The sequence below is a fragment of the Lagopus muta genome, chromosome 1 (assembly GCF_023343835.1).
Source record: "Lagopus muta isolate bLagMut1 chromosome 1, bLagMut1 primary, whole genome shotgun sequence".
NCBI lineage: Eukaryota > Metazoa > Chordata > Aves > Galliformes > Phasianidae > Lagopus > Lagopus muta.
Window position 1 is genome coordinate 75,886,441 of NC_064433.1, and position 26,185 is coordinate 75,912,625.

Sequence of the window (26,185 nt, forward strand, 5' to 3'; positions counted from 1 at the left end):
ATCTCAGAACTGGACTCAGCACTCTGTGTATGATCTCTGATGCTGAGTAGAAAAGAAAAGTCACCTCTCTTGATCTACAGGCAATACTTTGCCTAATATAACCAAGAATATAAATATAAAGTTTTATTAACAGAAAAGGCACTTTGCTGATTCATGTTCAGCTTGGTGTCTACCAGAACACCTAGGTCCTTTTCAAAGATTGTTCTCTCAGAGAACAAAGAATGAGCAAGCCTCTGGGTAAGAACATATTAATTGCCTGAGGTGTAACAGGGAGGTCACAAAAACAGCTCGTTAGCAAGGCATGGCCTCTCCTGCCATGAAAGGAAGCAGGTCCTACCAAACTGAAGTCTACAAGACCTGGCAGCATAGGCAGGCTAGCAACAACCCTGTATGTAACATAATGCAGCAGCTCAGAAGTGGATAGTCAGACATATTCCTATGCTGTTCTTTGTACATTTTTCAGTAGGAAATAGGTTGAGGAATCTTTTGAGTCTTCTAGTACTACATGTTTGCTGAGTCCAGGTACAAAAACAAAAAGAAACCTGTGTACCTGCTTTGTTTTGATATTGAATCTTATCACACCCCGTCCCAAAAATGAGAACTGTGTTGCCCTGCAGATTAGAGATGTCAGTCAGCCCTAACAATAATGGCCTGCATGAGGTCTCAAGTACTTGATCTAGTGAGATACTCCTTGTAAGAACTGCCTATTATTAGCAGCTCTGCTGATTAAATTAATCTTTCTAATCTTGAGAATCCCTCATGTGTGAACAGCATTCAATAGCTAAGAATCACAGTGTATTTCATTTACGGTCTGTAACAGAATGACTGAAACAATTTTACCATGGACCTGCTCACTTCTTCCATATCCTGCTGTAAAAGGCAATGTAGGCTCTTCTGGAACTCCAACAATAAGAAATTATACATTTCAAAGGAGACCTCACATTTCCAGCTTTATCACAACTATGTATGACAATTTTTTTAATGGAAAAAAAAGTTGCTGCATGAGCTAAAGCATTTTGAAAGTACTAAGAAAGTCTAAAGATCTAGCTTCTTCCCTCCCAGGAATCAGAATCCTCAGCTTATATCACTTCACTAATCGTATCAATGCCTTGAGATTTTACATCAGACAGTCTAAAATGATGAGCTGCACCAGGAACCTGCTCTCATTCTAAGAGCAGGTTCTCCTAAGAGTCCTGAGAAGGTCTCCCTTCCAGCTACCTGTCAAAACTCCCTTCAGGTCTTCCTTCATCATCTTCTTCTTCTCATTGTTTCTTATCAGCTCAAAAGTGAAAATGTTCTCCCTTTCTCCATTTCATTGGTGATATAGAAGAGACTCCCCCAGGAGTCTGCTCTTGCATCAGATGCCTTCACAGTCCCAAAGATCAGATACCTATCAATGCTTAACATCTTCCCAGCCTGAGTAACAAGAAAGGGACACAGTGGGGAGATGCAAAGAATCTACTCTTTCTGTGGGAAAGGTTACAGGGAAAGGGAAAGGTTATTTGGATGCTAAAATTTGAGATGAATCAGAGAAGGGAGGATGGAAATTCAGAGATCTGCTGTCAGTTCCCTGCCTTCTTCCCATGGCCCAGATGATAGCTGGCAGCCAAATTGGCACCATGCTCCTAGTATTTAAGGAGTAAAGATCAATAATCAACTGTGCTGTGGGCCTCTGCAGTGGGCCGGGAAAAGACCAGGAAGAGGAATTGAGGGAGTTTTTTACTTCACTTTTTCAACTACTGCATTGTAAACCATAAGCAGAATGTGAATGATCTGACTCTTTACCCATGAGTTGATGGGGAAACAGAGGCACAGGGGACTCAGCTCCATGCAATAAGCCATGACAGTTTTGGCCAAAGAGTCAGTAGCTGCTCTCCTGCTCCAAACACTGGGCAAAGCTGTCAAGTCAATATACTTCAAGTTGCAATTTATACACTTACCAGGCCTCAACATTCTGATCAATTGCAAAGCTAGTCTGAGGCATGCACAGCAGCCCAGCTCATTGGTAGTCCTGGTCTGCTTCAGATATTTTGCTTGCATGTTGATAAACTCCTATATCAAACTGCTGCTCCACTTGGGAGTTTCTCCTTCCCTTTCCCTTTCTCCTTTCTCTCTCCTTTCCTTCTTTCCTTTCCAAAATATAAAAGCAGTTGTTTATGCTGTAGCATGTTAGCTACTTTAGATTCATTGTCTTTCTTCACAGTTGCTCATTTGCTCTGGAAGAATGGCCATGGGGCCTGGTACACGGAGCATGGACAAAGCTAGCTCCAGCACAGCTAACTCACTGATGAAAACCATTGTTGATTCAGTAGTGTTGCAGGCACTGGAGGGACTGGATTAACACTGGTCAAAAATTAGGAAATACTGTTCCAAAGCAATAGTTGCCCGTGTGTGTATGTAGTGACAGGGCAGTAAGGTTTTCACCAGTTCCTCTTTTACTACAAATATTCACTTGTACAAATAAAGTTTCTGGAGTCCTGCTTTCTTACCATAGATACATGATAAACATATTGCATCCCCTTCCATTCTCTCCTTTCCTTTTAGAAAACATGAATATGCCTGCTTGGGTGTCAGCACAGGCACGCTCCCTAAGTAGTGTATTGCAGTATCTGGACAGCTGCATGCAGAGTGTGTGTTTAGCTGAAAGAAAGCATGCATTGAACACATTCTGCTCCGATAATTGCATCCCCGAGACCTGCCTATCACAGACAGTCCAATGCTTGAATATTATCATAGGGGCTAAAGACAAATGCTTGGAATTTGAAGAATGTTTCTTGGAATATTCTTATCTTGCATCAGGAAGATCAAGTGGACCAATCATCTGCAATCTGCTTTCCTGGGCGAGCAAATGTCCTAGTCCTTAGCAGCACGTGTAGCTGAGATTTCTCCTTCTTTATGATGGAGACAGTAGCCACATAGAGTAGTGCAGCAGTGCCTTTTGAAAGGCAATCTGAACAAGCTGCAGGGTGAGACCAGGGTTCAGTCTGCATGGGTTCAATCTCCACTGGCAAAAGACCATGACAAAAAGATGGAAAAAGCGGATGACAGGAGAAAAGAGACTTCAGCCCTGCTAATATAGTGCCAGACAAGGCAACAACATGATGCAGCTGATTTCACAGTGATGGCTAATGCTCGCTGAGTTCCATTTGTGCCACTCCCAAAGGTCTTCCCAAGTTATTAATTGCAAAGCTAGCTAAAGCCAGAGAGAGTATAGTTCCTGCTTGGTGTCTCCTAGAGTTTGGATTTAGTTCTTCAAGCAGACCAAAGCAAGCATTTCTAAAACAAACATTCTAGTTGTCCATATTTGAAAATAAAATACCTTTATCACTCCGCCTTGCTTAGGAGGCCACCTTTCATGGGATATGAAGTACTGCATGCAGAATCAACAAATGTTTCCTGTCACTTTAAGACAGCTGTCTTTCGATTATTTGTACAGACTGGATCCAGTCTGATGTCAAAAGGACCTTCTAAGAAAGTCATTAATAGTGCCCTGAATTAGTGTTGCATTTGTTGCATTTGTTTGAAGCTGTATTTTTAGCTCCCTTTTTTTTTTCTTATATCCACCAGTGCAGTAGAACACACTCCTCCCTGACAGTTTAAAAAGCAAGTCCAAAAGCTGTGACTCATAAAATGAGTTTTAGTGATTCATGGTTAGAGCTTTTCAGTTGGGAAAATTTTGCTCAAATAGGCTTGCCCAATTATCTTTATCCCAAAAAGAGACAGAGGACAGTCTTTTGCTTGCTTTATTAAAATAAAGGAAAAGTCCACAGGGACACAGCCCTGTGGGGTCCCTTAGCACCTCAGAAGTCACTGCCTCTTTTTTATCCTTCTTTCTGATGCATTGTCCCTCTTCCTTTCCTTACTGAAGTATTTGGAGGTTACAGACTTTTTGGTCCGCCTAATATGTGTTCCCCTTGTATATTACCTATTAGGCCTGCACAATAAGTTCAAAGTTTGTTAAGTTCAGGTTTTCAGTATACCGTTATAACTAAAACCATTTCAGTGAGAATGTAAAGACCTTCTGGAAAGGAATTTTCAAGCTTTTGCACAACAATATGAGAGCAAGTGTATCTCACAAGTCTCCGTGTGAATGATGCTATTAGCAAGGGCATCTTCAAGCTTCTTTTATCTCAAGCAACATGCAGATATAAGATTCATCAAGATATACAGAATGCTCAGCTGGTACAAAAATCTGTTTTACAGAAGTACCTATTTCAGTAACCTGTACTAAAAACATCTCTCGTTGGAGTCCAAAACCCACAGTTTCAATAAAAAACACATATGCCTTTGAAAGCTTAGTTGACACGTTTTATTCTTACGAATACAGCCTGATATTTTCTGACATGTTCAGATCAAGTGTCTCAAAATTACACAAATCCATTGCCTAGTTTGTTTTCCAGTCTTTCCAGTTGTGGATAGGCATTGCTTACCCTGGTTTTTAGATTCTAATGTAGCTACATTAACATTGGGAAAACAGAGTAAGTAGGATAAATAGTATTCAACCTTCTCAACCAGCTGGATTTTTTTTTTTTTTTTGAGAAGATGAAGGTATTTCATTTTTTAATAAACTTTCTATATTACCCATTAAGAGGAAACTTATAATGATAAATGGTGTTTTTGTCATACCTCAAACAAGGACACCTAGGCATCATATATCATCACAAAGGCAGTAGCATCAGAATTCACTAATGGTTACCCTTTTGTGATTCTAATAACTCTACCCAGGCTGTCATCTATCTGACATGTTTCTACATGGAGGAAGGTAAATGGACATCATAGTCAAGTAAAAAAGTCTAATCCTGCACTTAACTCTCCCTGAACTCAGTATTTTTTGCACAGTTGTTTCTCTCTTTGTCTGCTCTTCTTCAGAGCCAGTTATTGTTTACCATGATTAATTTTCCTATGTGTAGAAAAGGGAAACTCTCCTGCCTTTCTGTTTAGTCTTGATTCTTTTCATGTACATGTTTTTGAACTTCAAAAAACCTCACCTATAGTTAAGGCACCAAATAAAACTCTTGGGCTGCTCGTGAAAACAAAATGCTATTTTTGTGGTTCCACTGCTGCCTGAGTCTGCTTTTCCTCTGTGCCAAAACAACCTGATTAGAGCTGGTTAAATCATCTTAAATTCAGAGCTGAGGCTATTTCAGAAAACAAAGCTATCTATAAATGATTATCCTTGCTTATTCCCCTCTCTCTTTCTTGGAAATCTACATAGTTGACATTTAAATAAAGAGCAATAGAAACTGGTAGTAACAGACTGAAAATTCTGGGGAAGAGATGAGAGTGGGGAACGTGATAAAAGTTCTCTTATTCTAGGAAGGTTTGCAGCGCTCATCAGCTCACTGTGCACTCTACCAGGAATTCTTCTCGGGGTCCTGATGAGCACTCTTGTCATTGTCACCAAATGAGAGAATCTGAATTATCCTTTTCTTTAGAGTAATCACTGTCCTGTTATATTTTAGCAAGTGTCTACCTTGCAACATTCCCATAAATCACAGGAACTGCCTAGAGATGCAGTTGAGGTGTATTATCACAACAATGCTAAACAGCTCATCCCTCTCAAATCTGCCTGCTCCCAAAGTGATTCCTTAGGAATTGCTTTCCATAATTTTGGCCTTCTTTTTCTGAAGAGCTTTCTGTAGCTAAACCATGAACAGTTGGCTTCTGGGAGCCACAAAGATGGTTAACTTTTTTTCTCAGTGGGGGCAATGTCCATTAACAAGAGAGAACTGATGCAGCTGGATGCTGTTGGCAAGCTGTGCTCTAAGCAGGTGTGGTAAAATTCCTGTCCTCACACACAGCTAATATGACCACTTAGAAAGGGGAAGGCACAGGAAACACAGCCTACCACAGTCTTATAATTTATCTGCAACGGATGCTTTATCCTACATCTCTTCTTAGTCTAGCCACAATCCTCCCAGGCAGTGCTGGTGGGTTGGTGAGGACCAGATAGCACAGACTTTACAGACCTTTAAAAGCAGAGATCAGGAGATACATGTTGTCCTCTGTGTCCAGTCCATTGTCAGGCTGATCTTTAAAATTCTGAAGCTTTTAATACCACTTTTGGCACCAAAAAAAAAAAAAAAAAAAAGCTATTTTGTCATGTTGTGAGATGCCTCCATATGGCCTTGGGATTCTCCATGGCCAGGTTCTACTAGTAGCCTTAGTTGTTTAAACTCAGTACACCAGACAGTCTGGAGCCATGGCAGCCCTGTTTTCTTCTTGAGCAAGCAGAAGTATTGATAAAGTCAGGAATTTCTACATAGAGAGCTGGTACCCTTCTATGAGGCTTTAACGTTGTCACTCACTCAGTTAGGGCAGATCTGTGCCAATTGGAAGGACCTAGGCATGCATGAAGGACAAAAGAATGGAGATGTGTTCTGGGAACTATCTGTGTTATGTGTGATATGTATTACTATGGAACAGTGGTTCAAGCTTCTCTGCAGTACAATAAGACAGATTATTTATTAAGGAAGTGTGAGGAATATTCTTGTGTGAATGTGCAAATAACTGCATTTTAATGTTGGTTTCTCTGTGCTTTGATTCTGTTCCATGAATTTTCCAGTTGATATCAGGTCAGCTGAGTTCTTCCAACCTATGACTTTGTAGTCCACTAGCAATTTCCATATCGTGTGCCAAAGAACAACCTTGAATTGAATGTAGATGACAGTATGGCTGAGGTGGCTGCGTCTGTGAGAATGGCATAATAATGCATAATAATGCTTCTGAATGGCTTATGGCACTAAGTGCCATAGCAAATGGAAAAGAAGGAATCACAGGCAAAATATTATTAACAGCAGAAGGAAAATGAGACTTCCAAGAGGGAAACCATGTGGTATATTCTTTTTTTTCTTTTAGCGTTTTTCTTTTAGCAAGATAGATCCTTGAACTGGGCTATTAAGAATAGGTATGGTTAGGCACTATAAGTAGATTTACTTTGCAGATTTACTTTGCAAGATTTACTTTGCAGATGAAATTTACTGTCTTTTTCCCTTTCTTTACTAAGCCCTACTCCTCCTTTTTTTTTTTTTTTTTTTTTTTAAATTCTTTTTCTTTTCCCAGAACATAATCCATATTAATGCATTTGCCAATCCTGTACTTTCAGACTTCTGCCATACATGAGAGCTGCTGTCACTTCAGCACCTCTGCCCTGATACTAAGGACCTCTTTGCAGAGGGGACAGAAAACAGATGCTAATCACTTTTTCTACTCCCTTTTAAATAAAAGGTGAATAAGAAATGAAGTAGACAATGCACTGAGGATTATTCCAGTAAGATTGTGCAGTGGTGACTTTGGTGCAGTCTCTCCTGTTGCTAAACAACATCAGCTACTAGCACTGTGGCTGTAGTGCTCATGCCATGTTTCCTTAAGGTCCTTAAAGCTGTCTAGGAACATATCATAAGTCCCACACAAAACAGACAACTCTTGATTAGGTTATTTCTTGAATTCAGGAATCACTTGAAATAGCTGATTATCCTGGGAACTACCTTAAATTAAAACTATTCTCAGGAATGCTTGTCCAGGGTGCTTTTGCTTCTCCCATAAACTTCTGCTGAAAGTTGGAGCCTTAGAGTACTCAGCTGAGAACAGACATCTAGCCGGGGAACATTGTGTCCTGTAACACCAGCAGAAAATAGAAGAGAGAAAATCTGCAAAGGCTACAGCCTTTACTAAGAAGAAACACATTAGAAGTTTTTGTCTTATCAATTACTGCCCTGCTAATAAAATCCATAAAAGTTTTCTGAACATATTCACTAGTTTCGTATCTCTTAACTAGAATATTGCTAAGTTAAAGTTACTACTAATAAATAGAAGACTATACAATCAAATGCAATTTAAAGAAGATAACAAATTCAAAAGGAACTGCATGGCAGAGATTTGTAGAACACCAGAGAGAGCATCTTTGCTTTGGATGAGCCTCTTGCCATCTGACTACTGTCTAAAAACCACATCTTTGTCTGTGCTGCTAAGAAAGGTCAAACTGTTCACAGTTAATAAGTCATCTTTGAACCTGTAGTAATCATCTGTTTTTATGTTTTATTTTAGTGCCAAGGTTAGGTATTGAAAGTCACAGTTAATGGTGTCTGCCAAATTGCATCTCCAAGAGCTGCTTAAACCAGCTTGAGAAAGTCTTCGCACATTAGAAAAGGAAGGATGGCTAAAAACAAATAAGTTATTAAACAAAACTGTATGACATAGACCTAGATACTGAAACTCCATTGTTAATTCACAGTCCCTTCTGATAATTATTAGCATTGCTGTATGCCGTTTAGAAGATCTAGAGCATGAACTATAAGGCACAACACTATGAGGAGCATTGTAAGCAGATTTCAGACTAGAAGGTGTGTCATTCTTCCTGTGTATACTGTATAGTACAGCTGTACAACTAATGGTATGCTTTATTGGTGAAGAACTCAACTGGATAATGCATTATGGTTTTTTTTGTTTGGAATCTGCCTCCACACATGTTGTATGAAAGATTTCTCCTCTTGTGGGCCTGTTCCCAGCAGGACCAAGTACAGCTATCGGTAAGAATTCCTCTTTCTCCTTTTCTTTAATTGTAGCAATAACTCCTTTTGTGTCCCATATTCTGTAAGAAGTGCCTGCCACAGACTGTGGAAACCTCTCTCTTTCCGTCTGCAACATTGTTGGCTGAGTAGAATACATGGAACTGCAGTTTGGTCAGGAGACCTAGTTATAGATGAGATTGCCAGCAACTCACCCCCAGTTTTCCTGTGTCCCTGGTTCCTCTGCCAAGGGCACTTAAGTGTATCTCCGTGAAAACTGTAGGGTGATGGGATGTTGGTGAGACGGTCACATCCATTGCTGGCTGAGCTCATTATGTCTGAGAGACCCTTTCAGTTTGGAATATTTGATTTGATTCTACATGCTGTGAATACTCTCAATGTATCCAAAGACAAATTGAGTAAGGATACAGAGAAGACAATCAGATGTTGAAAGTGGTGAGAAGTTAGGTGGTTTTTGGTCTTAACTCAGGATGTGGAAAATTCTCATTTCATTTTAAAATGGATCTTAAAATAGTCAGCCTGTATGATCAGTTCTCTGGTGCGCAGCGTTCTCCAACTTGAACGGGCACTAGCAACCCTGGCTGGATGAAGTCATCAGAGAAACTGACAGAGGATGCAGCTTATTCAGAGTGTTTGTGTGCTCATCTGCCTCTGCTATAGGGAGCACAGTGGAATAACCAGAGTAGTACCACGGTGCTGCTTCTCATGTTGTCCCAAAGCAGGACCCTTTGAAAGAACAAGCTATAGGATAAAGGATCCAGTTTAGAGCCACTGGAGCACATCCAGAAAACAGCAGGAAAGCTGCGTATTCTACATTTACATCAAGCTTTGCATATGCTGAAAACAACTTCTTGGTTATTTTATTTTCTTTTTTTCTTCCCATTAGTCTCCCCAACATTTTTCTGTTGCCTTTATCTGTACTCTTCAAAGAGCACTATTCATCTTCCTTTGCTCTTTATCTTTTCTTCACTTTTGTGTCTAGCCATTCTTAGTCATTCCTTCCAAACTCCAGCTCAGACTTCCTGATTTTGCCCCTACTTGTTCTAGCCCTTCACTGAGACTTTGCATTAGTCCAGCACAGGTAAATTTAGCCCCGCATTACCTACCCACTTTGTGGGGTATGGAAATGACTACCTGTAAATAGCAGAATTACTGCATCCGTGCCTTACTTCTCCCTGTGCACGAGTACTCTTTCTTGTGTGGTTATAAACAAACTATACATTGATTTCATTTTATTTATTTTATTATTTTATTTTGTTGTTGTTTGTTGTTAAGCCAGTGATTACAGGGAAAGCGGGCATCCAGAAGCCACTGAGATGTTAATAATGTTCCTGATGCCTGTCAAATACTGCAGACTCCAGGCAGGACTTTGGGAACTTTGGGACTTTTCATTCCTTGCCACTGAAGTCCAGATGGATGCACTCAAAAAGCTAGGAAGTTTCTCCATCCCAGTCCTATGCATGTTCTCATTTGCAGGCTTGGACATTAGTAAGGCTGAACATATATATATTTCAGAGAGTCACACACAAAAAAGACAGAGATAAGGCCAGCCAGCCATGCAGACTATCACAGACAAAGTAGTACCTTTACCAGACAATGAAATGCTGGAGTTTTGCATTGGTCTACAGACTCAGTTGTCTCTCGAGGTAAGGAACAGCTTCTTGCTTATTGCAGGCCTTCTCTCAATGAGTCCTCCAAGTCTAGTGCTGGATGGATGAGAAATACTGATGGCCAGGCCTTTTGGAGTGCCACTTGCAATGCTTGTTTCACAGTTCATTGTTTGAAGACTTGTCCAAGGCCTGTGAGTACATGGGTATCAAACTTTTCGCTTCCCTGGGCCACATATAGTGAACAGAAATTGTCTAGGGCCGCATATAAATAGGTTGCTCCAAAAATATTGCCTCCTATTTATTTCCATGGAAATGACAACAGATAAAGGAGAACAATAACAAATTTTGATAGAGCAAATTCTCTGCTGCAAAACAATACTTTCCAATATTTTCTGAAACTGGGTGACTTGTTTCTAGGATGTGATCTCCTAATAAGCCAACTCCTCACTTTTGCAGTTTTTTGTTCCCCAGAACTCAGCTATAGCATTGCGATCAGTATTTCCTGCAGACCAAGATGATGCCTGTCCTCTAACCTGTAGGCCACCCCCTGAAACAAACTCATGGATCTCCTCCACCTCAGGCAATGCAGCAGTAGACACTCAAATATTTCTTCAGAAGAGCAAAAAGTCATCAGAGAATCACACAGAATCACGAAATTGTAGGGGTTGGAAGGGACCTCCAGAGATCATCTACGTAGGTAGATATCCAGACAGATCTTGAATATATCCAGGGAAGGAGACTCTGCAAGCCCTCTGGGAAGTGCTGTCTACCTGTCATCCTTCAAAAGTGCCAATGCTGACTTCAGTGCCCTAGCATGTAATAAGTAGATGATGCAGGCACCTGGAGGGAAAGAGAAAGTGCCTTTCTCCATCTGACTGTTTTGCCATCTGTGTCATGAGGAGACTCTTGCACACGGTTGAACCCTAAAGCTACAGTGCTGAGTGCCTGGCACTAAAAATTCTCCAGTGTCTTTCAATGATGGAGTTGGGAACTCACAGCAGTGTCATAGAATCATAGAATGGTCTGGGTTGAGAAGGACCATAATGATCATCTAGTTTCAACCCCCCCCCCCCCCACCTGCCATGGACAGCCACCAACCATTAGACCAGGCTGCCCAGAGCCAATCCAGCCTGACCTTGAATGCATCCAAGGATGTGGCATCCACAACCTCCTTGGGCAACCTGTTCCAGTGCTTCACCACCCTCTGAGTAAAAAACTTCCTCCTAATATTTAACCTAAACCTCCCCTCTCTCAGTTTAAAATCATTCTCCCTTGTCCTTTCACTATCCACACTTGTATATACAGCCGTTCCCTTTCCTGTTTATATACTCCCTTCAAGTATTGAAAGGCCACAGTAAGGTCCCCCAGAGCCTTCTCTTCTCTAAGCTAACCAAGCCCATTTCCCTCAACTTTTCTTCATAGCAGAGGTGCTCCAGCCCTCTGATCATCTCAGTGGTTCCTCCTCTGGACTTGTTCTAAGAGCTCTGCATCTTTCTTGTACTGGGGGCCCCAGGCCTGGATGCAGTACTCCAGATGGGGTCTCACAAGAACTGAGTAGAAGGGGACAATCACATCCCTCTCCCTGCTGGCTGCCCCTTTTTTAATGCAGTCCAGGATATAGTTGGCTTTCTGGGCTGCAAGCGTATACTGCTGGCTCATGTCCAGCTTCTTGTTTGTCAGGACCCACCCTTCTCCACAGGGCTGCTCTCACAGGGTTCTTTACCCAGTCTGTATAAATACCTGGGGTTGCTCCGGCCCAAGTGCAGCACCTTGCATTTGGCCTCGTTGAATATCTTTAGGTTCACATGTGCCCACTTCTCCAGCCTGTCCAGGTCCCTCTGGATGGCTTCCTTTCCCTCCAGTGTATCAATTGCACCACTCAGCTTGGTGTCATCTGCAAACTTGCTGAGGGTGCATTCAATGTCCAGCTGGAAATGGCTACACATTCAGTTCAGCTTTCGCTAGTTATTTCCAGAGGGAATTTTTATTTCCCCATCTTGACTGGGTGTGTAAGACAGTTGGTACCAAAGCTGCTATGTCTACAATTATTCTGCGTTCCATAAGCCCTGCTGCTGGCCTGCGAGAACATAGCATGCAAGGATAGAGAAAGGAAAAGAAATACAAGCTCCAAATAGCTTGCTTGGCCTTCTTGGCTATGGGCTGCTGCTAAGATACATGGAAAGTGTCAGCACATTTACAATCTTAGTGATAAATCTTACCTTGAGGATAAAAGCAGAGTGATGATGCAATGATGATGCAATGCTAAGGCAAAGCTCTGCAGGGCCAGCGAGATTTGTGTTACTGTTCTAGTGCCACCTGGTGGGACAGTCTAACCAATGCAACCCTTCTTCAGCTCTCCCTCTCTGAGAAGGCTTTACCGCATTCCTCTACTGTGGGTGAAGAGCATGTGAGGACAAGGAGGAATACGGGCTGAGATCAGAGTGACCCTAAGTTTATAACATGGATATGGGGAAACTTACCTGACTGCCCCCTTGCTTGCTTGATGATTGTGGTGGTTTTCCATTTTTCTACTTTTTGTTCCATGCACCCTTCCTTTCACAAGAGGGAGATAAAGTGCATTACATTTCACAGGTCAGAAATGTAGCTAAACTGAATTCAAGGCTGTTGAGCTCTGTGCAATTTCAGACAGCACTAACAATGAAACATGGAGAGTTGTTTCTGTGAGAAGGTATTATGTGACCACTTGTTCATGTATATGCAATGTGGTCACTCTAAGAAACTAAATTTCACACCCTTGTTTCTGAAAGAGGCCACTGAGTCTGATCAGGACTTGGATTTGGCCCAGTTTTGAATCAGATGTGCAGCTGTGGCAAGCAACTGCAGTATCTGGATCTGGTCTCCAGCAGCTTCTGCCCTCAAGACTTGTTCTGATCCAAAAGAGGAGCAGGGTGAAGATGCAGTTTTTTCATTAAAGGCATGACATAAAGCTGTGAGATAACACATGTGATCGTGTCATCTGTTGGCTTTGGTTTGATAAGTTGTTAATTTAGTTCCTAGCGGTAAATAAATGAAATATATCCTTTCTTTTCTGAAAAATTATCTACGGAAAGAAGTGTGTTGAAGCTTCTTGTCTGCTTGAACGTTCCCTAGGTACAGCTCTTCATGCTTCTATCCCCAAACTATGTATATCTGTTGGATTTCAGAAGCCTGTCATCGTAGGTGATGTATTTCCCTTTCCGCTGCTGACTTTGAGCTCCCTCAACTCAAATAGCTTTGAGACATACTTCAATTCTGCTTGAAACCCTCTCTAAAACTTGGAAGGAACTGGGGTGGGTGTGCTGAGGAATGCACAAATCATTTCGTGGAAGAATGTCTCTTTCTCACATATCCTACTTTTCCTTTCCTTCACTGTGACCTGCATAGTACTATAAGTGTAGCGTTTTGGAGAGCTGCTGGGCCAGAATATCACTTTAGGTGGTTCCAGTAAAGATAAAATGTGTTTCTTCTGCCTCAGACCTGACTGATAACGTGCTACTATCTGCTGGAAATCAGTGTGGCCTTCCAGTTCTACTTTTGTTTTAGTCTGTGTTTAGTCTTTTGTGTTAGTCTGAGTGCAGGAGAAGAAAGCCTACATAAAGTATCCCACTTTCGTCTAGAGGAACACCATCAGTACCAAGGGGCTTTGGGAGCTGGCAGGAGAATGGGTCACAGGAAAAGAGAATCACTTACTGGGAGGTGTTTTTAAGTTGTGATAAGTACACAAGCCTGGACAAATAGAAGGGGAAAGAGACAGCAACATTCACTACAGAAGTTTTTGGAGAGATTGATATTAATTATAAGCTTAGAGAGACCTCATTCAGCATGAAACTCCCAGGTTTGGCAGCAGCCACACGTGCACACTCTATTTGGTATTACAGTATGGAGTTGGTATTACAGTACGTAGTAGATTGGCAAGTTTATGTCCCCAGCAGTGATAACAAACTACTTATCTATTTGTTCATTTATTTACACATGCATAATTTTGCTCCTCTGGACCTTGCTGTTCTATATGATCCTCTATCTCAAGGAGGAAGCAATGAGCCACACACAGAACTTCTGTAGACGTTTCTCTTAGCATAATGACTGCAGTATGCACACTGATTGGAACATGCCTATTGGGCAGAAAGCCTAGTGAAGGCGCTATTTCACAACTGTGATGTTTAAATAGCACTAAAAATGTATTTGTTTAGTGTGTTAATTACTTTTCATGATACCAATCCACTAATCATTTCCTGCAGCCCAAGACCATGCCTGTCCTCTAACCTGTAGGCCATCACTCCTTGAAACAAACTCATGGATCTTTTCCACCTCTTCATCACCACAGGCTTTGCAGCAGCACACACAACTTTTTCTTCAGATCTGTTAGCTCACAAGAAATCTTCTCCTAGCTTAGGAGAATGAAAAAATCCTGCACCAGTGTCACAGTTTTATGATTTTGTTATCAGTATTCCACATCATAGCATTATGTAGTGCACTGGGAGTTAAAGAGTGCTCCAGCTCCATGGACTGTTGATGGTACTGGTTCTCAGAAGAGAACAAGAACCACACATCTCAGAAGACTTTCACTATTCCATTTCTGTTTTCCGTTCAGAGGGAGCAACATCCTCTCAGCTCTTTTCTTTGTCTTCAGCCTGGGCTCTGCTGCTGCACTTAAGTATACCTGAATGGTTACTGAAACTTAGGTAGGTTTTCAAATTTCATGCCAAGATTTCAGTCAGAGTAATCTTACTCCTGTCCATCCCCATCCAAGCTACAACCGATGCACAATTTCATGGGAGGGAGGGGTAGAAAAAAAAAAAAAGCCACATTTCCTGGGATTGCTTTAAACCATCCACAATGAAAAATAAATAAATAAAAAGGGATCTAGAATCAGTAGAAAAAGAAATTACAGTGTAGCTTCACGAGCTTATTGCTGCTGAGACATCTCCAAACGCATGAAGCATTTCAGAGTCAAATTCAAGGTCTAGTTGCAGATTTTATTAGAACACACAATCTTACTCAGACATAAGGAGATGGTGTAACTGTTCCTTCTCAGCCATCAGAGCTGCTGCTTGATGTCAGAGTTTAACCCTGAACGATACTTCTAAGGGATACAGCACACAGTGTTGTACTCTTGTGCAAGAACAGTTCCGGGGGTAAAACTGGAGCTCTGAGTTTGATAGACTCGAGACTGATGGCAAGGTAATCGAATGGGAGACAGGAAGGTGAGTGCAGCAGGTAGCTGTGGGGCTGAAAATGGAGGGGAAAAAAAAAGTCAATTAACTCTACTCTCTGCAGAAGAATGGAGACTAGTTAATGTTACAAACCTGTGGAAAGCCTTGCTAAAACATAACCCCCTGCCCAGAAACTGTTTTGTTTCCCTACATTCCCATTGCTGTTCTCTCTTCCCTCTCCACCTGTGTTCCCCACCTCAGTAAACTAAGTCCTTCCACAAGTGCCTGTTTTCTCAAACATGCTCTTCATCTCAGCTCCTCCCCGCCCACCCCCCCAGCACTTCCAGGCACCTGTAACAGTGCTATTTCTATCCACATATGAACCAAAAGACCAGGCACCAAGGCCGTTTATAACACCAAAACCCAACATACTTTTCACAACATTTTTATAATTGCAGAGTAAGTGGTTGGCATACATTTCTCAACAGGGAGACAGAAATTGGCTGTGGCAGTTTATCACACATTTTGTTCCATTTCTATTGGCAATCTCAACTCTTTGCTATCTAAATTGTGTTCGCATTAAAATAGGGGCTCTCGTGTTCATTGGACTTCAACAATTGTGCTTAAGAACCAATGGGAATATCCTAGACTGCATCAAAAGAAGTGTGGCCAGCAGGGGGAGGGAGATGATCCTGCCTTCTCTACTCTGCACTGGGGAAACTTCACCTGAAGCACTGCATCCAGATGTGGAGTCCTAGGAGACGTAGACACATTGGAGCACATCTGGAGGAGGGCCACAAAAACCATCCAAGGGATGAAACACCTCTCCTGTGAGGATAAGCTGGGAGAACTGGGGCTGTTCAGATAGCAGATATTCAGTACCTAAAGAGGGGCTATATAATAAGGAAGGGGACAGACTCTTTAGCAGGGTCTGTTGTGATGGGACAAGGGGAAATGGTTTCTAACTTGAAGAGAGGAGATTTAGGTTTGAGATCAGGAAAAAGTCTTTTACAGTGGGAGTGGTGAGGCACCGGCACAGGTTGCCCAGAGATGTGGTGGATGCCCTGTCCATAGGGACACTCAAGGTCTGGCTGGACCAGGTTCTGAGTAACCTGATCAAGCAGTGCATGCCCCTGTTCAGTGCAGGAGAGTTGGACTACATAACCTTTATAGGTCCCTTCCAACTCAAACCATTCTATGATTCTATTTTCAAATTCCTTTATCAAATCAGAAAGCATGACTGTGTATTCTTCACTATTCAGAGCACTGTGGTTAGCTAGTATTTCAAAGTGCATAGAAACACTTGCTGTCACTTGAGCCAGCACTGTCTTCTCTAGGCCCTGCTATCAGCACAGCATTAATAACACAATGAAGGTTTGGTTGTTGCTGAGCAATGGGTGCACGCCCAGGGCCACTCAGTGAAGAAAAGCTGCCACCTTTACAGCGTGGGTAGGGGTTGAGCCATGCTGAGCTGCCCGCTGTTCACAGACAGCAGGTTGGACATGCCTGCCTATGTGCAAGAAGTAACCCCATCCCAAATCCATGTACCATCCTGAAGCCATAATCACATCAGAAAATAGATTAACTGGCAAACCCTATGCAAGATATGTGAAATGCGTAGATGGTTGGTGCCTAGGGAATGTCATATATTATAATGTGACTAAACCAGAAGCAATGTGCAGGTTGATTACTTTACCTTACCTGTTTTTTTTTGTTTTGGTTTGGTTTTTTTATACATGCATACTAGATCTTCCCATTTCAAGGACTCATGACTTAACTTTATGTGAGCAATATGTAAAAGAAGCATTTTACCAATTCCTGAATTTGAAGCATTTATTTATGTTAAAAATGTGTAAAAGAATATAGATTGCAAATGCCATTTGTAGTTGTGCTTGAAAAACCTATCCCATTTGTTTTTTGAAGCTTTGCAGCAAAGATTAGCGAGCCTTATTTTGCTATTATCAATCTCTGAACCCTAGAAAGGCTAGGATTTCAGTAGATAAACTCAAAAGTGTAATAAAACCCAGAATGAACTGAATCAGATTCTACAATCAACGAACATTAAGGCGTTACAATTACAATACAAACAAACAAGAGAGAAAGGCAAAGCAGACTATGATAACAGAAGAGAACAGATAGAAAGCTTACCCCTATCCTAGGCTCACTTACAAAACTCCAGCAGAGCAGATCTCCAGAAGAGATCCTTCCCCCCTGGTAGCCAGCTCTTAAATGGGTCTAGGAGAGGTGCAGCCAGGCTCCACCCCTTGCAGTAGCACAGGTGAATTGCCTTCACCTGTGCTCCTCTGGCTGACTCATTGCTCACATCAGGTGACCAATCAGAGGTTCAGGCTGTGACTCAGCAGTTCCCATAAACAGACCTCAGGGCAAATGTTGTTAAGTGTTAATTCATCCATTATTAGTGTCATTAGTGACAATTCTGATATAGCTAATTGTAAAGTTCATTTTGGTATAAACTTAAGAAATTAACCCAAAAGGTTTGGGCATTGCCTGCTGTGATTAAGTATGAGCAATATGAGCTTTTGAGAAAAATTTCCAAGCTCACTGAAAAGGGGAAGAGGGGGTGTTAATTTGAAGAAGTAATTAAAGCCAGGATCCACATATACCAGGCAGAATTAGCCTAAAATGTGACAGACATCAAGACGTTCCCCTTTGTCTTCCTTATCTATGTGTACAGAGACTTCTAAAATTGTCATTGCACTCCACAGCAACCTTTGGGACAAAAGGAGTGTTGGGAAAAAGTAAAGGACCCCCTTTTAAGGGCTAACAATAGACTGACAATGGACCATCACCATGCTAGAAGGAACTGAATGATATTGAAGATCACCAAATAAGGCTATGTCTGTTGGACAGTCATTGGAAGTGGATACGATAACGAATTTGGGATTGTAATTACTATGTAATTAATGTGAAACTATGACCTGTTCATGAGTGATCAACTGGTGGAGTATTCTTGGAGAGTTCTCACAATGCTACCCCAGCGCTACTGGTAAAGAATGCTTTGCTTAATGGTAACAAAACTTTGCTGTTAAGTTTCTATGCATTGATTTCTTAGAATCAAAGTGTAGTTAAAAGTTCTATGACATTCTTGTACGGAAAGAAAGTGTCTACAGTAAGAGATGGCTTGAATATACAAGTGAGAGCCTGGGCTCATGATAAGACAGTAACATGCTCAGGCTTTGCTCTGCAGGACAGTATTGCAGGAGCAATCAGGAACTTGGGTCACAGTCAGAGAATGCTCACATATGAACAACATTCAGAATAAAACTGTTAAGCTGGACCACTGAAGAATGGGTTCGGATTTGTGTTAACTTGAAAATGGGACAAAAAATCTTAGGACTGAACTATGTCCCACATGCTTTTCCACACCTTTCTGTACCTGCATAAGAATGAGCATCATCAGACCACCAGTAGGATAGGCTAAAGCAGTAAGCCATGAAATGTAAAGACCAAACAATGTATAAGAAAGTTGGTAGGGAAAAAGTAATAAATCCAGGTTCACAGGTTCAATGGATTTAAAGCAAAAGTGAATACAACACTTACACTTGTGCTAGAACCCTTAAAAAAAAAAAAAAAAGCTTCTAGTAGAAATAAAGCACTGACAGGCAGCCAAGCAAGAAAGCTTGTGTCAGGGTGTCAGGGAAGACACAGTTAGAAAAAATGTACAACAAAAAAAGTCAAAGAAACAAAGATAAGCAATTCAAAGGAAAACAAAGACAGAGAAGAGTAGGTGAGACTGTAAAACTAGTAACTCTAAAATGTCACATAAAAGCTAGATTCACCAAAAGCAACATCATAAAAACTTCCAATAGTTTATACTTTCCAATGGTGGCTGTTGATAACAGCCAGGGGAAAAAATGTAATCCATACAGATTCATTGAACCAGGTAAACAAAGACAAGGTCAAGAAAGCAATTAAAAAAATGCACCAGAATAAATCTGGCAATTGCCATCTGTAATTACTGATGGATAAAATGTTGGTTATATTCTTCATATTGAAAAATATCAACAGGAATTGCCCATTACTTCTGATGATGGCAGCTACTCACTGGTTCAGAACGCAAAGAAAAAGAAATCACTACTGTCTGAGCACATAGCTATCCAGCAATCTCAATTACTTTCTGAAGATTAGGAAAGAATAGAATGAAAGCAGCTGGTTACACCTGCTCAGGCATTTTAAAATAAATTTACATTGGAAAATGTAATCAAAATTTTAATTAAAATTTGACTAAATTCCTATCTGCCCATGAAAGTATGTAAAGACATGGATGCACAGAATCATAAGAGATATTTATTTTTAAACGACTGTTTTGTCTTTTTTAAAATCTGGAACCATGATCTAAAAGGGGCAGTGGCAGTATGTATCGCATAAACCATGGATGCCCAACCTTTTGGCTTGCCTGGGCTGCACTGAGCAGAGGGAAATTGTCTGGAGCTTTATTCATGAAGGTCACTCCAAAAATAATGCCTCCTATTTATTTCCATGGAAACTACAACAGATATGATGAGCACAGTAACACTGTCTTATAGATCAAATTCTCAGGTACAAAACACCATTTCTCAACATAGTCACCACTGTTTGTTCTGCACTGTTATCACCCATAAACAGAAGTCTTGCATGCCACACTTGTAAAAACGTGCACCAGCAGAGATGACCTGTTACTATCATCACTGCTGAAACACATCATTCACTGACTTGCTGTGTTCACATCCTCTCTTCGATTTCCTTAAACGTTCAGCAAGTGTTGATTAATGTCAGTGGGTACACTTTTTTCTGCATGGAGGAATTCAATGACACATCTTCGCTTCACAAACACTTCCACATCAGAAGTCATTTGGACAAACTGCCCCTCTGCTGCCATCTTCTGCATGGCAAAAAAAAAAGTAGTAGAATATTGGTGGAGATGCTCATCCATTACAGCCATACCACCAATATCTGCTTCTCATGTTGTGGGCCAACATAATAAAATAGCAGGTATTACTTTTGGAGTTGCCTCCATAAAATATATAACATAGTTAATGTATATAAGTAATAAAACGTTTTCTAGTATTTTTTATTATAACATAAGGAGGAGAGCAACAAAACTATAAAACTAGCGGGATATTTGAACTTCTGTTCCTTTTAAACTAACACATCAGTCCAGCTCAATGGTAGCGCTTGCAATTCTCTGTGAGTTCTCAAAGTGTTTCTCAGTGATTTTTGATGAAATTTCATTTTTCCTGTGCTTCATCCTTGAAAACAGTTGTTCACAAATATACACACAACCAAAAATGATCACATGAATAAGGCATGACTGTGAAGCAAGGAATATTTTTCTCTGTTAAGATAGGGCTTATGAACATCCAGAAATGAGATATGAAAAATTTTAATTGAATGTCTGATTGCAACTGTATACATTCCATGTGAAAAATTGTAGGTAATGTATTTATGTCATCTGAAAACAGTCAAAAATATACACACAAAAAAAATAGTATTTTTGTAATCTTGAAATTTGTTCTCAAATTTATTTGTCACAATGGAAAGCACAGATGTATATTTTTTTGTTGTTTGAGGAGACTGTTCTTAGCCAGTCTTTTAAAATACATAAAATTATTTGCCATAACTTGAGTTAGCACTGTACTGTTCCCTCTCCTTGTCCTGGTTTTAGCCCACTTATGATTAATAGCTCACCGATATTTGAGCGACGGCTGCACACTGACAACTGCAAACATAGCACAGAGCAGGGGACAGGCCGCATTGCAAATGAGAAACAACTTTCTCTCTTCTAAGTTTAAAGGACAATAAAGGACTTGTTTTGCTATATACTGCTGAAAGCAAGGATAATGGGGGTATCTCAGAGAAGCTGAGAAAGTAAAATATAAAGGGTTTAACCTGTCTGCAAGCAGCAGCTGACATCCTTAATGGCATACACAGCAATGTGTTACAAACTGACAGCACAACATTATACTGATGGACATTTGTACCCTGGTGTGAACTACCAAGCGTAGCACCACTGCTTCCAACAACATAAAAATTGCAATTCAAAAAAAGCTATAGCAGAGCTATGTTGCTCTCTGTCCCTCTTTTATATCCAAACCTTTTTATCTCTGGCAAATCTTTATCTGGCAATTTAATCTGGCAAATCTGCTCTGAAAGTAATGCCTGCTATTTTACTATGTTGACACATAATCAACATATTCCATGTCAGAGGAAGTTGGTGGTAAAGCAGGCGTTGAACCTTCCCACCAATATTCCATTACATTTTGTTGCCATGTGGAAGATGGCAGCAGAGGGGCCATCTGACAAAATGGCACCTGACATGGAAATTCGTATGAAACAAAGGATGCAGCAAACTGCAGACAAGCAGTAGCTAGGCTTCACGTCCTTCAAGGCAATTTTAGAGTCTTCCTGCAATTAGTTTTTTTGGGATATTTTACTGCCCAGGCTGTTCTTTGCTATCGTAGACACTCATTTTACTAGCCTTTTGGCAACAACCTGAAAGCTATTGTCAAAACTTTCATTTTTACCTTTCCCGCTTGAACCCATCAAATTCTGAAATATTTATTTCATTTTTCACCCCATCTTGCTTTCAAAATTGTCTCTACTGTATATCTTCTTGAAAACAGGTCTGTCATGACTTTGAGGTTCTTTTCCTTTCCTTTGAGGAACCATAAACATATCTCAAAAGGCTTAAAAAGGGAAAACTCAGACTTTTTGTCTATCTTGTGATTTGCTTTCCATTCTTACATACCTAGTGTTGTTATGCCATTGACATAACTTAAAACACCCACTACCTTTTTTCATTTTTAAGTCACCTGTGCCGCTTTTCCATAAAGCCCTCCACATATACCTCATTTTCAACTTTTGTCTATTGAACCTTAATGGAGGCCCTCAGACAGTATTTCAGCACTCTTTGAAAAGCTAATAAGGGACACAGCCTATTGTACTGGGTTTATATTACTTACAGAAGAGTCCAGCAAACATGATTTACACACAGGTGCTAAGCTAGTATCTCCTGCCATACATCTGAAAAATAAGTTTGTTTAACTAGATCCTTGTGACTGAAACTCCTCTCAGCTTTAGACTGCTTTGCAGGGACCTCCTATCCCTCCTTTGTTCTTCCCAAGCTCTATTTTGCAAGGACACCTTCTTGCTTTTCCTTCAATTTGATTACCTAATGAAGAGCAGATGACAAGCAAAGGTTAATTTAACTCAACGTACAGTGTGGTAATATAAAATCTACACAAAAAAGAGAAGCCAGGAGCTGGATGACTAGAGAGAGCAGTGACTTGGGCATTAGTGCTCACCACAGAATGTGCATATAGTACTGCAAAAATTCATTAAATGCCTCCATATTTTTGCTGCCTACAGTACTAAGTCCCACTGGGCCAGAAACAGCTTACATACTTCTCTCTATGCACCCCAGCAGATCAAGCCCAGGTTATGACAGCCTGTAACAGGACCACCAGGTCAGCAAGCAGAGACACCCGCACTCCACAGGCACGCTACTCACGCTCAATGCACTGTTTCCGAGCCTACTGGTACAACTTCGTCTATAAACCACCTACCAGCGCACGAGGGGACAAGCCACGACACCCATACATTTGGGAACACTACAGCAAGGCTTAGGGGAAACACCCGAAGCCCAGCGGCTACTACTCTCTACAGATCCAGGCACCCCCATCACGCAGGAAAAACTAAGCACATCGCCTGCCAAATACTCTTTCAGCCCAGTGCAGCTCAACAGCCTCTTCTAAGCTCCTCCACATCCCCGCCGGCGACGGTCTCTCCGCCCCAAGGGACGACGCGCACTTTAATCCGCCCCTACCACGGGCGGACGCTTTGCGGCAGCCCGGCCGCCTCTCTAGAAACTTCTCGGCCCCTCCCTCTCCCCCTCCCCTTCCTCCTCCTCACTGACCCCGGATCGCGCTGCAGTAGAGGTAGGAGAGAAAGTGTGCGTGGTGCTTGTTCTCTCGCTGTTTGGAGCCGGGGGTCCAGCGAGGCATCAGCCCAGCGCGGCGGCCGGTGCCGACTCCACTGGGCAGCCCTTTCCTAGCGCAGCAGTGGCAGCGACAGACGGAATGACGGCGGAGGAGATGAAAGCGGACGGGGCTCCCTTGGAGGGGGTGGACATCACCCCTAAGCGGGATGAAGGCGTTTTGAAGGTACCGAGTGGCTGCGGCGGCCGCTGTCTACTGCTTGGGGGCGGTGGGGTATTAGCTTTGTACAGGGCCCTCCGGAGCGGCCTGCGAGCGGGCGCTTCTTTCGGCTTCCTTCCAACACGCTCGGGTAGGGCTGTTACCGGGCCGCTGGGCGCGGAATGCTCGCGCAGCCCTCATGGTTACACATCAGCCGCAGCGCTGAAAGCGGCTGTCTGGGCCTACGCAGGCGCTGCCTGTGTACGGGGCTACCCGTGGGAGCTGGGGACGAGGAGCCCGCGCTTTCCGTGAGGAGGTCCCAAGGGAGAGGTGGAGGGGAAAAGAAGAGGCGTCAGTCCCTGCCCCGCGTGGGTATGGGAAAGCCGGGGTGAGTTCTCGGCTCGCTAGGTTCGGGGGGCGAGGGGGGAGGAGAGGGACAGATCCGTCCCGCCCCCAGCACGTGGTCGGACGCTGGAATTAAAGATGGTGCCTTGGCAGAGTGTATGCATCTCTTCTATCTGTGTGGATAGATGGTTGTGATTAGTAGTGATTTATGCAGGCTGAACTGACTACTTCTCACAGCCTGAAAATGGGGGCACTCCATCTTAATATCAGCATCTCTTGGAGCTTGAGATGGTGCGTTTTACGCTTGGGCCTAATATAGATGTGCTTGGTGTCAAGAGCTGGTAGTAGTAGTTGCAGGAGTGCAGGTTACATCTATTGAAAAGATCTAACTGAACATACATAAACCAATTCTCTACTACTATCATTGCACTGATTACAGGCAAGATCCTTTCATTGGCTTTGTATCAGAATAGCAGAATAGTAACCAGAGGATTTTACCTGCTGGCAGCAGAGCCACCTTTATGTTCTTCCTTCATTTGAAATGGTACTTATCTCTAGATAGACTAGTTGTAACATTTCTAGATAACCGAAGCAAACTTGCAGATCTGTTGTTGACTGGAGATGGTAAGGCACACACCTTAAGTGAATAGAACTGAAGTCCAATAAGCAAATGTAGTTTTGATCATCTTAGTGTTGCTTAATGTTTTTCTCAGGTTGTCAAGAGGGAAGGCACTGGTACTGAGTCTCCGATGATAGGTGATAAAGTGACTGTCCATTATACAGGATGGCTTCTTGATGGCACAAAATTTGACTCCAGTCTGGACAGGAGAGACAAGTTTTCGTTTGACCTGGGGAAAGGTAATACCTTATGTTTGCTTTTGATCAATCTTAGTAATACTGAGATGGAGCTTCCTTGCACACGTGGCTCTTCCACGTATTAAAACTGCGATTTTAAACTAGTTTTCAGAGCTTAAGGTTTATTCACATAGATTAAATCAGAAATGCTTTGAGATCTTTCTGAGTGGGCATGCTGTATATCTGCCTCCAAATTCTCAGGACCTCAGATAGAACACTCCAGGGGAAGTAGGCTCCCCTCAGTGGGAATTTACTGTGAGATACAGCGATTAAAAAGCATTTAAATAGCATGTATTGGTTTTGTATTTTGTTGCCTCAAATTCAAGAAGAGTTAAGTGTGGCTGGGTACTGGGACAAGGGTGCACAACTACTGGGACAGAGTGCACAGGGGCAGCCATCAGCTGCAACTGAAGGAAAGAAGAAATGTGCACTCTCTTTCTCTAAGCTCCCTTTAACTGTTGGAGTCTCTTCATTATCAAAAACTTTTTTTTTTTTTTTTTTGGTACAAAAATCCAAACATTCTACTTCCAGCAAATTTTACTATTCGATCGGTGTTTTTCACTAGGAGTTCTCCATCTACTGGCTTTTTATTTGGGAGATAAATTCTACAAAGTCCTGAAATTTGGAATGATAGGAATTTTACCGAATGGTAGAAGTCAAATAATAAAAGGCAACCTGATTGAACTGAAAGGAACCATGAGTAGGAGCGCTTGAGTGAGAGGTTTTTGTTACTTTGGCTTTAGAAGGGATACTTGTTCTGCTTTCCTTCCCCTTTTGGTTATAAACAGGCACAACTTTCAGTTACCACTTCTGTTGGTCTTTGCATCTGATAAAGTACAGAGAGAAGAGGCTATGGTGGATTGTTTTCAAAATACAAGCAGACAATCTCTTATCCTAAGACCTTCCTTTTTGAAGAATATTCCCACTTGCTCACACTAGATGTTGTGCCAGGTGCTTCAGGGATGATCCGTGTCCAGATTACCTATGTTCTCTATGGGTGAAAAAGTGAGGGGAGAAGAAGAATCACTATAGAATGAAAAAAAATTAGCTAATTTTGGGTGTCCAAGTAACTTCATAACTTGATTACAGTTAAAACTGATGCATGTAAACCTGAATGAGTTTAAGTCAGTATTTCTTAGCTTTTTATACTGACAGAGCTGATTATGTCTTTCATGTATACCTAGCAATCATTATAAAAATTTGCTTTTTACAGGTGAGGTGATCAAAGCATGGGACATTGCTGTTGCAACTATGAAGGTTGGTGAAATCTGTCAGATTACGTGTAAACCAGAATATGCCTATGGCTTGGCTGGCAGCCCACCGAAGATACCTCCCAATGCTACGCTGATTTTTGAGGTAAGTGAGATACAGTCACTAAAACTCTATAACTGAAGAGCAAACGAAGAACATGATATTTCACAGTGGAAATTATGCGATATAATTTATTTTTGGTCAGGAATGTCAGATGAATATCTATGAAGCTTCTACTTTCTTTAGTCTACCTCCTACATTTTCTTTCTAGTTTAAAGTAAACTTTTAAATTTGTCTTATGAACAAAC

General features: G+C 41.6%; 2 protein-coding genes across 3 annotated transcripts in view; one reads left to right on the plus strand and one right to left on the minus strand.

Annotated features, from left to right (window-relative positions):
• Positions 1 to 26,185, minus strand: part of MFAP5 (microfibril associated protein 5) — a 263,735-nt gene that overhangs the window by 9,682 nt on the left and 227,868 nt on the right. The gene's annotated exons all lie outside the window — the stretch shown is intronic.
• FKBP4 (FKBP prolyl isomerase 4) overlaps positions 1 to 26,185 on the plus strand; it is a 41,158-nt gene that overhangs the window by 3,283 nt on the left and 11,690 nt on the right. The window contains exons 2-4 of one of the 2 annotated variants that reach the window (XM_048930602.1): positions 22,715 to 23,453; positions 24,485 to 24,629; positions 25,840 to 25,982. In XM_048930602.1, the coding sequence (XP_048786559.1) occupies positions 23,370 to 23,453; positions 24,485 to 24,629; positions 25,840 to 25,982 (372 nt within the window). In that variant the 5' untranslated portion in view covers positions 22,715 to 23,369. The remainder of the gene's footprint in view (positions 1 to 22,714; positions 23,454 to 24,484; positions 24,630 to 25,839; positions 25,983 to 26,185) is intronic. The other variant, XM_048930612.1, reaches the window with a different exon arrangement.